Consider the following 12,052-nt stretch of genomic DNA (forward strand, 5'->3'; position numbering starts at 1 on the left):
GTTGGGACTTGAACTTGGATCTCCCACATGTGCTCCAACCCTTTTTGCTATTCCCATATATCCCCAAATGTTCTTTTATGACTACAGAAAGTAATTCTAAAACATACTAATTATTTATCTATAATATAAAATATCTTCCAGATCATCTGACCTATGAAAGAACATATATGGTTTCAGATAAACAAATGTATAAATTTATAAAACTTATAGATGATATTTTAATTTTATTTGCTATTGCATTTACCATCTATTGATAAGAAAATAATGTCTTATTATTTCCTGTTTTTTCATTCTTAGCTGGATTCTAAGACAAACATAGTAAGCACAGCTTGTTTTTAAATTAGGATCAACAATAAGTAATTACTGTTCTCTATTTTTAATTTTAATGATGCTGTTCTCCAGGGGGAACAAAAATGCTTCATCTGTGATTCCAGATTTCCATATGATCCATACACCCAACCCAACAGCCACACTATTGAGAATGTCATCACTAGTTTCGAGCCAGATAGAGAAAATAAATGGTGGCAATCTGAAAATGGTATGATTAAGTTCCTTTCTAATTGTTTTAATAAGGCATTGTTCTGACTTCAGTCATATCACTGCAAGGCATTGTATTGGAATAAAGCTGTATCTGCCAAGAAGGTAGAGAAAAAAATTTATTTTTATATTTCAAAAGATTATTTTTCTCTGTAGAAACAAAAGTATATTTTAAGCACATAAGCTCAGATTGTTTCAGTTTTTCCATATGGGTTAAGAATATAAATCCATATCCCTTTGTACCCTTTTCCCCCTAAAAATAAAAAAGAGAATGTTTAGAAAAGGATGGTTAGAGGCCAGGGAGAGAGCACAGGATTAAGGCACTTGCCTTGCATGTGGCCAACCCTGGCTTGATCCCAGTACCACATCTGGTTCCCCCACCTCAGCCGGGGATCACTCCTGAGCACAGATCCAGAAACAGCCCCTTAGTGTTGCCAGGTGTGGCCCCAAACCAAAACAAATAAACAACAACAACAACAAAATGCTTATGGAGTGTTGCTAAATTAAGACTAATATAGAACATATGGATATAAAATGCTAAGCAGTTTGAAAGCAAACCCCATGCGTGTTTTCTTTCTTCAACACATTAAGAAAGATATTTTACAGGACATTTCATTCATTCCTGCAAGTCAGATGTTTAATATTAAATTGAGTTGAAAGGTTAGTTGGCTATGGACTGAATTCTTTTCTCCCTGCCCCTTCTTCTCATGAACTGTGACACTGAACACCACGCTGGCTTGACCAGCCGTATTTCCTCACTGTCCACCAAAAATTGAACCTGATGTTTTCATGTCTCACTCCAACCTTGTTCTGGACTTTCCAATATCAGTTGGCTCACTCACAAGGACTGCTCTTCAGTTTGTCTGGAATTGTTTCATCTTCCTTAGTCTTCACAAATTGATTCCATTTGTCACAACTCTGTATGTTGCATGCCTGGCTACAACCCCTTTCTTCTCTTTAGAGAGCTCAATAAATTTCCCTTAGGGGATTTGAGAGGAATGTGGGCATAATAAGAAGATAGTTTAGGTCAAGTATGTGGAGTGTTTTCCTAAGTGATTCATGGGACCAGTATATAATTGATTTTTACATAATGCCAGTTCTTTTTTTGGATATTAATTCTCAATCTTTAGTTGGCATCCCCCAGTAAGCACAAGTGGATGTACCAAAATCACCCATCTTCACTTTTGCTTTAGAGCTTGTGTGACATGCATGGCCAACATTTGTTCCATGTATTTTTTATAGGGGCACACCCTTCAGTCGAAGCTGATTATGGGACAAGGTTCTCAACTAAAAATTTTAGAATGGAGAAAGAAAATCTTTCTATAAAGGGCAAGGAACACTTAATACATGGAAAGTGGAGGTACTCACAGAAGTTAACTGTCCCTGAGTTATTCACCTCTAAATTCCAAAACATTAAGCTGATCTCCAAGTCACTGTAATGCAGCCTCTATTCTTTTGGGGGGATGTTGGGGATGGGAGGACACACCCAGCTATTCCCAGGATTTACACATCACTCCTGGCAGTACTGGGGATCAATACAGGCTTGGTTACATGTGAGTGCCTTAACCCCTATTCTACCTCACTGGCCTCTAGCCACTACCCTGTAGAACTGTGAGGGTCAGAGATAGAGTTCCTCATCACAGGTAACTATTGAGTACTTCCAATGTGGTTCATCCCATAAGTCGAAAATGTATCTTGGATTTCTAAGACATGGTTTGAGAGGAAAATACATAATAAAGTTTGGCTAATATTTAAAATAGTTATGACATGTGAAAAAAAAGAATTTTTATAAGTTTGATTAAATAGTTTAAAAAAGAAATTCAGCTCTTTCTTTTTGGTTTTCAAAATGTGACTTCTAAAATATTTTAAATTACACCTCTGACTCACATTATATTTCTATTGGACATCTGTAGTTGCATTTCTCAACTAGGGACAATATGCCCCCAGGATATTCTAAGGGTGCATGCCACATGTGAAAAGCATGTAAATGGGCCCCACCAGACTGGAGGCAAACTGGTAGAATGGAGGCTTGGGATGGAGGGAAACACAGGAAAGAAACAAAGTTGAAAGGGGGCCTTAAAAGGGTTGAAAAATACTGATCTAGATCAGAGCGTTTGTTGTGTCCAGACTGGGACCAATCCTACATGTCCATACTAGAAATAGATGGCAGCTGTCTCAGTACAATTACCTCAACCAGGTTACTTTTGTCTTCTCATCTACAGAAATGCCCATAGACATCAGACTAGGTGGAATAATCCAAACTATGTTTTATGCTAAGTAACAATAAAACTCTAATTTGAATCATCGTTAGCAGTTCTTAGAAGAAAGGATTGTGTTGATTTTATCATGCTCTGACTAGTTAGTTTACGTGTACCCAGGTTGAAGTTCAAGGAAATGAGTTTTGTCTTTACACCTATGGGAAATGTCCCAGAATGCCCTGAGTGGTATGTAATACTGCCACACAGTGGCCATATACATTGGGACCAAAATGTGGATGGGTCTTGAGCAAGGTATAGCTTTGTTTTGATACAGACTTGTTGATACAGACTTTCTACTTGGCATGAAACAGCCTTGTTCTGATACAGACTTTCTCCTTGGCATGAAATGGCTTGGGACATTTTTCTAATAGGCTAAGGGATGATCACCGGCTTTATTATAGAACAGACATAAGAAAGGACTAATACGATAAACAGGTCTCTCAAAATCACCAATTTTCTTCTTCCTGTATTTTTCTTTAGGTCTTGATCATGTCAGCGTCAGACTGGACCTAGAAGCATTGTTTCAGTTCAGCCACCTTATTCTGAAATTTAAGGTAGAGTCAAAGAGTTTTGCTGCCCCTTGCTCGAGTGATTTGCTTGAGCGGGCCCAGTAACATCTCCATTGTGAGACTTGTTGTTACTGTGTTTGTCATATTGAATACGTCACAGGTAGCTTGCCAGGCTCTGCCGTGCGGGCGAGATACTCTCGGTAGCTAGCCGGGCTCTCCAAGAGGGGTGGAGGAATCGAACTCGGGTCGTTCATATTGGCTGCATGCAAGGCAAATGCCCTACCGCTGTGCTATCGCTCCAGCCCTTTGCTGCCCCTACACTTTACAAAATGCTGGACTTACTTGGAATTTCACTTGATTGCTTTGTTGCAGAACAGAGCACTTGTTAATATGCTCTGGGCTTGGTCTTTTGGGTTTTTATTTTAAATGGAATAAGCATACTGCTTCTTTGAGAATAATTTGGTTAACCAAAAATAAAATTAAATAAACATTAAATAAAATAGAAGACACAACGAAAAGAAAACTCTGAGCACTGTGATGATAGAAACCATAGAATTAAAAAAGACAGTTTTCAGAAGAAAAGGGCAAGAACTGGAAAGTATTTAGAGAGATATAGAAAAAGTGTAATTAATAGGAAAAAATGAAAAGGATTTTACTAAGGTTAGTTAGGTGCCGAGCAAACCCTATACTGTGGTTATTTTTAAGTTGTCTCCCCAAAATCCTAATTTTCAGCTGGACAGATCATGGATAAGGTGCTTACCTTACATGCAGTTGAGCCAGATACAATCCCCAGCATCCAAGTTAGTTCTCTGAGCCCCTCCAGGAGTGATCCCTGAGCACAGTGTCAGGAATAAACTCTTACAACAGCCAGGAATGGCCCCAAAATATACAAAAACAAAAATACTAATTTTGAGTGAGGCTCAGTGCTAGGTTTTGGTAATGAAAAAAGGAATAAAACATAAAGAAAATGTGAAGGACCCTGGTTTTGGCCCTTGAAGAGTTGAGTCTATTTATAGATACAAACATATTTAGAAATAATAAATTATAGTATAAAGTTGTAAGTGCAGAAATAGACATATGATTATAATGCTGGGAAGTTTGTTGAGGAGGTTGGTGTTTTCATTGGATAATAGGTTTTATTTTTTAGACTTAAAAAGATACACATAAAGGTTAAAAATAAAATAATAAAAGGCAAATCATCAATATGAAATGGATCATGAAATATGCCTTTCTGGAGTCTACAAGTTTAACTCTTTTTTTTTTTTTCATAGACTTTCCGGCCAGCTGCGATGTTAGTTGAACGTTCCACAGACTACGGACATAGCTGGAAAGTGTTCAAGTATTTTGCAAAAAACTGTGCTGCTTCCTTCCCCAATATCTCATCTGGCCAGGCCCAGGAAGTGGGAGACCTTGTTTGTGACTCCAAATACTCGGATATTGAACCCTCAACTGGTGGTGAGGTAGCATGTCCTTTCTTGGAATTCTCTGTATAAATCAGACATTTTTTTAAAAAATAAGATTAACTTAGTTTTTTTAACAGTGCTTAGTAAACTAGATTCTTATTTTTATTTATTTATTTTTTTGAAGAACGAAAGTGTTGGAGTTGAACTAAATTCCAAATCCATCTCAAATGTAGACAAATAGCAAGTATCTTATATGGAGTCATCCTGCAAGTGCCCAGCTAGTGGAAAGCAGGAGCTAAAATCCTAGCTGGGTACTTGAGTATGGGGCACTCTGAAGAAGGGATGTTTGTTTCTTTGTTTATGGATTTATTTGGCCACACCCAGGGCTTACTTCTGGCTCTGTGCTCAAGGATCACTCCTGGCCGATTGGAGGACCTTATCAGGTATAGGAGATCAAACCCAGGTCAGCCTTGTACTATCATTGTACTATCAGTACCCACTGTACTATCACTCTGGTCCCAGGAATATCTGTTTTCTACCCCTTGCAAAGACCTTAGTAGTGAGAGAGCTTCATTTTCATGATCTGTAAGCTAGCACCCGGAATTTGCCAGGTTGCTAGGCTGCACCAAGCAGTAGAAGGTTAGGATAGAAAGGGGGGAAGGGGAGGAGGGAGAGGATGGAGGGCCAAGGGACAGAGGGTGTTGTTATTTTACTAGGTAGGTCACAAAGAATTAGTGGCACAGGGCCACTCCAGAATTCTCTGTCATATGCATGTAGATAATCACATGTTGGATTGTGACCCGGTCACTCTGCCTTAACAGCAAGAGCTCTTTTCAATCATGGAATCAGAAAGAGTTTCTGTAGGAAGAGTCAGAATGACATTTCAATAATCAATCATTTTCATTCTTGGTACTTTTACTCAAATGACACCAGGTGTGAAGAAATGTCTGCGCTTTCTTGTAAGTTCAGAATTTCTACTTTAAGAGGATATGTAACAATGATGTTTTTGAGAAGAAAGAAAGCTATGAATTCACCTAGGTTTGTTTTGCAGGTTGTTTTAAAAGCATTGGACCCCAGATTTCACATAGAAAACCCTTACAGTCCCTACATACAAGGTATGAATTGCTTTATGTTTTTCGCACAACTCCTCAAGGAGGATCCTTGAGTGAATGAGACTTGCATGAATTAGATTTATTGTTTTCATGGTTCTTTCTCTAGACCTCATGACATTAACAAACCTGAGGATAAACTTTACCAAACTCCACACCCTTGGGGATACTTTGCTTGGAAGAAGGCATAATGATTCCTTTGACAACTACTACTATGCTGTGTCTGAGATGGTGGTTCGGGGCAGTTGTTTTTGCCATGGGCATGCCAGTGAGTGTGGGCCCAGGCAGATGGTGCGAGGAGATGTTTTCAGTCCTCCTGGAATGGTGAGTATTCAGTCACAAAGAGCAGTTGGCTGGGCTCCCTGTGTGTACTTCACACAGGGTAAATCAGATCAATGTGGGCATCAGCGATGGAACAGTCAGCTTTGTGTTGTTGGATAGATATTTTCCCCTGGGGCCTAACAGGTCATTGGGAGGGCCTTCAGTTCTCCAACCAAACATTCTTCTGCATCTGCTACATACATTATTGAACACGATGAGCAGAAATTCTGACTTATGATTTCAAGATACCTCATCTTTCTCTCCTTGTGTTCATGCTTATTTTATGTTTCATTTTGTTCTTGAGTAACAGAGAGTGGGCATGGAGGAAGCATAACATTAAATGCATCATCTCTTGAAAATTTACGGAAAACTTTCCGTAATAAGGCTCAACCTAGGAAACATTTTTGGAGCATTTTCAGCAGTTTATTCATAATAAATGATACAGAATAAATTATTTCAGTTCTGCTATGGGGCAGGGATTGGGGTTTGGGATGGAAACACCTGAAATATAATCGTACGAAGGTGTAATGGTGGTGGGATTGATGTTTGAATATTAAATGTAATCAAATATTGTAAACTACTTTATAAAAATAAAATTAAATTAAAAACAAGAAAATTTTTCTGAAGCCCACTGTGTAGAAAGCCTGAAGTGGAGCTAAGGGGATTTAATATTTGATGCTGTTGGAACCATAATTGCCAGTAATGTTTTCACCATGTAGCAATAATATATTCAGAGTGAAGCACTCATCCATTCTTGGAGCTAGTCTTAAAAGAGACATGTAATAAAATAATTGTATTCTTATGCACAATCCCCGGGATTGTCTACTAAATTATTTGAAACTGTTCATTATAATCACATAAGGCTGAGACTCCTGTGCTGTGTTTCACTAGAGAATTTCCGCCAGTGATCTTGGGCACTTAAGGCATTTTGTCTAAACCAAGAGAACCGTATTCCTTTATTCAGTTCCTTTCTGTTTTCCTTCTCCCTATGTTCCATTATCCTCCTAGACACCCCTTCCCCCATACACTCATCCTGCTCTGTATTGTACTAATGGCTGCAGTGTATTGCCATGGTTATTAATGGTTATTAAAAATAAAAATATTATTTAAATCAAAGTATCATTTATAAATGGCTATTAAAATAGATTATTAAAATGACAGTGCCAAAAGTTACAATAATTATTTACAGGACATCTTACATTAAACAAAATATTTCTAAGCAGTTAAGCAAATAATAAGATTGCTACTGGAACTAACAAATCAGAAGCCATGAACCAGGAAGTCTTCATGGCCTGGTATTTCATTTCCAATTTAAAGAAAACCCTTGTGGGGCCAGAAAGATAGAGAGAAAGAATAGGGGCACACCTATCTTCCATTTAGCTGACCCCATTTCAATCCCTGGCATCACATATGGTCCCCTGAATACCACCAGGAGAGGTCTCTAAGCAATGCTAAGTGTGGACCCAGAGTACTTCTAGGTGTGTATCCCCAAGCCCTAAAAAATAAACAAGCAAACCCTCTCTAACACTGTTCTTGCAGGTTCACGGCCAGTGTGTCTGTCAGCACAATACAGATGGCCCGAACTGTGAGAGATGCAAGGACTTCTTCCAGGATGCTCCTTGGCAGCCAGCAGCAGGCCTCCGGGATAGTACCTGCAGAGGTGAGTGAGGTATGCATGGGGTAGCCGGCAAGTGCTCTGCAATTCCTCCCTGGAAGGAGCTTCTTAGTTCACTTCAACAGTTGCATCAGAGCCTGTGACTTCCAGCTTCATCTGTGGAATCACTGTACCTCTTCCATGATCTCATATGGAAAAATCACCAACTTCTCAAACCCTCATGCCCAAAATTGACAGTAATTGTAAAAATAAAATGATATCCCTGCAGGAACGGGGAGCTGAACCAAACGGCTGGAAAGCATGCTTTGTAGGCAGGAGTCCCATGTAGAAACCTCAGTACTGCATGGTCCCCCCCAAGCAGTGCCCAGTAGGCATGCTGTGTGGACTTTTCCCAAGGGAGGGGCAGAACCACAGAATGGTAATGTTCAGTGGGAACAGTGCCACTCCAGGACTTTACAGAAGACAAGATTTGGGTTAGTAGAGCTGGACCCATAGTACAAAGAGTAATGAGCTTGCCTTGCACAGGGCATACTCAGGTTTGATCCCCAGCATCCCATATGGTCTCCTGTGCACTGTCAGGAGTAATTCCTAAGTGCAGAGTCGAGAGTAAACCCTGAGCACCACCAAGCATAGCCTCCAAAAAATATATATATATATTTGGGTTAGAGATTCCCAATATTTTCCTGAATATCCATACATTCCACATTCCATGAATATAATTCCATAAATATAATTAAATTTAATTCTAGCTCTCTAGGATTAGGTTGAATAAGATGTTGTGTTTGTTTTTTCAAAATTCAATATTTAGGCCCATGGGATTTGGGGGGAATGTGTTTGCTGCTTCCCCTCTTTAATGAACTTTCAAACAAATATTGAAATATTGTATTCTTTTCTTTCCAGTTGGGGAAAAAATGAGACTGGGGAAATGGGCAGGGGGTGAGGGGTGAACGATCAATCACTCGAAGTTATTAAAAGAGCCCATCTGTAAAAATGCAGTACACAGACTGTAGCTGTTTAGCTAAGGTACAAGCATAAATTCCTCCAAGCACAGAGCCTTTCCCTCTTGCTAGGCAGCAAGATGGGCTGAAAGTCTGCAGATGGGATGACAATAACCTGTTGCCAGAGACCAGATCTTCTACCCACAGAAAAGGGAACTGGGGCTGGGGTAGGAGGTGGGAGCTGAGCATCCTGGTATCTTCTCTGAGAATTTATTGCACAATATCACTGTATCACTGTCATCCCGTTGTTCATGGATTTGCTCGAGCGGGTGACAATAATGTCTCCATTCATCCCTGTCGCTTGCTAGTGTAGCCAAATGGCGTATTGGAGGCTGTTTCAGTGTCGGGGAAATGAGGACCATCATTGTTACTGTTTTTGGCATATCGAATATACCACGGGTAGCTTGCCAGGCTCTGCCGTGCAGGCGGGATACTCTCTGTAAGTTGTCGGGCTCTCCGAGAGGAATGGAGGCGTTTAGGGCAGCTTCTAATCGCCTTTACAGGTATTCCCAGTCAGGTATATATATAGAAATACATATATGCATATATATTATATATTTCCCTCTATGATTTGTTGCCTACTGTCTGAACCCCATCAAATATTCAAATCCATACATATTAAATTGTATGTACAGTACAAATAAAATGATTCAGTGGGGGGCAGGGTTTGGATGCATGCAAATGAGCTGATCCAATCTGGGGGAATTCTGGGCTAGAGACAAATGGTTTTAACTGGTGTGGTGAGAGGAAGTGGCTTGAAGGACGGTTGAAATGGGAATGTCCAGGGACTTACCCATTTTTCTCTGGTGCTTTCAACTCTTCAACTCTTCACAGCCAACTCTCTGGGAACTGGGTTAGAGAAGTGATATCCTCTTCCGGGATTGTGTCTTCGTCAAGGTCACTCTGGCCCAGGCCCAATAATCAATTATATGCACAGTAATCAATTAATAATCTCCATTTATAAATTCCATTTATATCCTGGGTCAGGAAGGGGTTCTTTACAGAACAAGAAAGCATTGCTGACAAAACATCCTAACAGTACTGTGGCCTCTAGCTCACTCTGATGATTTTGTTGCTGTTGTTATTTGTTTTGTGTTTTTTTTTTTAGTAGATATTAAACGTTTCAGGAACATGGTTTTATCTAGCTTATGAACTGAGTTAAAGTGCTAGAACGGTCCCTTGGGAGCGTCTATTTGCAAGCGGTGTTGGGAGGGGCCGGCACCGGGTCCTGACTCAGTATCTCTGTCCCCCGCAGCCTGTCGCTGTAACCACCACGCCCAGCGCTGTCACTTTGACAGGTCCCGGTACGTGGCGAGCGGTGGTCTAAGTGGGGGCGTGTGCGAGGACTGCCAGCACCACACCGAGGGACCGCACTGCGAGCGCTGCAGACCCCTCTTCTACAGGAACCCCAGCAGGCCCCTCTCCGACCCTTACACGTGCCTTCGTGAGTCCTGCTCGGGCTTCAGCCCCTGGGGTGTCTGCGCGCGGTATTAGTGGGGACCCCAGCTGGAGGGGAATGGGACCGGGTTGGTCACACGTCAGTGAGCCCAAGGTTCCTGGAGCTCCGCACGGGGGCTGCACGGGACTGGCTTGAGATGCCTCCAGATTCATGAGACTTGGGGCTGGGAGATGGAACTGTGTTTAGGGCACAACCTAGCGTGTTTACACCCAGGGTTTGAGTCCAACCATCAAATGGTTCCCGGAGCATCAACTCATGCAGCCCTAGAGCCAGGTCCTGCCCTCAGCAACCCAGGGTGACCTGAGTATCCCCAGCACTGAAGGTCCCCAATAGCCGTTGTATCCCCGCCCTTGCACTGAACCGCCTGCCTAATTAGCTAGCAACAACCCTCCACCCCCTCTCCCCCCCCCACACATACACACATAAATTCCTGAGCACCATAAGGCACATGAGTTCTTACCCTTATTTTTAAGATTTAAAAATCTTTTAGGGCTGGGGAGAAAGAACAGGTGTTAAGGCGCATACCATGCAAGCAACAGACCTGGGCATTATCAGGTCCCCATTTCTCTGGGGTGCACCCCTGGAGGCTTCAGAGCTTGACAGGCTTGGCGGCACTATCCTGGGCAAGCCAGGCCCTGAGCAGCACCTGATCTTCCTAGCACTTAACTGCAGGCAGGTCAACAGTTCAGTGGGCCTCCTGGGACCTCCTAAGTAACCCTTGGAAGGCCAAACCAAAACCCAAAACTTCATTTAACTTCTCAATTTGATTTTTTTTAAGTGAAGCAAATCATTTCTTTTTATTGAAGAGAGGAAGGAAATAAGTGTTCAAGAGAGATCACAGGCTTCTCCAAAGTAGGAAAAAGTGAGCCACAAAAGACATGGGTTCAAGAGAGAGAGGGGCCGAAGTAATAGCACAGCAGGTAGGCGATTTGTTTGCCATGCCCAACCAGGTTAGAGCCCTGGCATTCCATATGTTATCCCCAAGCAATTCTGGGAGTAATTCCTGCATGCAGAACCAGGAGTAACCCCCAGCATCACCAGGTGTGAACCAAAAAGCAAAAAAAATTAAAAAATAAAAGAGAGAGAGAGAGAGAGAGAGAGAGAGAGAGAGAACAGACTAATTTCTCAGTTCTTACAACTGAATTATTTTAGGCATGTATAGGAGTAAAGAACATCGAATACCCCATGATACAAACCTCCAGCTTTGTCAAAATGCCATTCTCTTGCCCGGTCCCCTTCAGGATACTAATGCAGGGCCCAGGTGTCCTTCTGTACCATTTGCTTCCCCTCCTACCTGGGCATAAAGGGGATCAGGTGGCCATTCATCATCACTATGTTGGTTTTTACATGTGCATTCCCGATTTTGATCTACAAACAATATGTGTTGGCCTGCTTCCAAACTTTAGATAAATGAGACTATGTTGTAGGTTGCCTTGAGTGTTCCAATTAACGTTCTATTTTTAAGATTTGTCAAGAACTGGCAGCCCTGGCTTGCCAGTTTTAATTTCTGCATAATATTCCTCATAAGAATAGGACAAAAGAGAATTTTTGTTTCTCTCTTGATACTGCAATATATCTATCTTCTCGTAGACACAGTCTTGTGCATTTGAATCATGACTGTCTCTAAGGAGTGAAGTCACTGAAGCAGAGAGTTTGTATTTCTTCATGTTGACTAGGTATTATTAAATTGCCCCATATGGGACTGTACTAATTAAGTTAAACCCAGAATCTAGAAACATTCCCATTATTTTCTATCCTGGCAAACACACTTGGTTTCTGTCACACTTTTAGTTCTTGCAAATTAAATGATAGCTCCTGATTGGTTTGGGCTTGCATTTCTCTG

General features: G+C 41.2%; 1 protein-coding gene across 1 annotated transcript in view; it reads left to right on the forward strand.

Annotated features, from left to right (window-relative positions):
* Positions 1-12,052, forward strand: part of LAMB4 (laminin subunit beta 4) — a 108,288-nt gene that overhangs the window by 13,174 nt on the left and 83,062 nt on the right. Inside the window, exons 3-9 of the mRNA XM_056118553.1 lie at positions 403-538; positions 3,276-3,349; positions 4,576-4,764; positions 5,759-5,822; positions 5,926-6,140; positions 7,677-7,797; positions 10,006-10,194. Coding sequence (XP_055974528.1) covers positions 403-538; positions 3,276-3,349; positions 4,576-4,764; positions 5,759-5,822; positions 5,926-6,140; positions 7,677-7,797; positions 10,006-10,194 — 988 coding nt within the window. The remainder of the gene's footprint in view (positions 1-402; positions 539-3,275; positions 3,350-4,575; positions 4,765-5,758; positions 5,823-5,925; positions 6,141-7,676; positions 7,798-10,005; positions 10,195-12,052) is intronic.

The sequence above is a fragment of the Sorex fumeus genome, unplaced genomic scaffold (assembly GCF_029834395.1).
Source record: "Sorex fumeus unplaced genomic scaffold, SorFum_2.1 ptg000037l, whole genome shotgun sequence".
NCBI lineage: Eukaryota > Metazoa > Chordata > Mammalia > Eulipotyphla > Soricidae > Sorex > Sorex fumeus.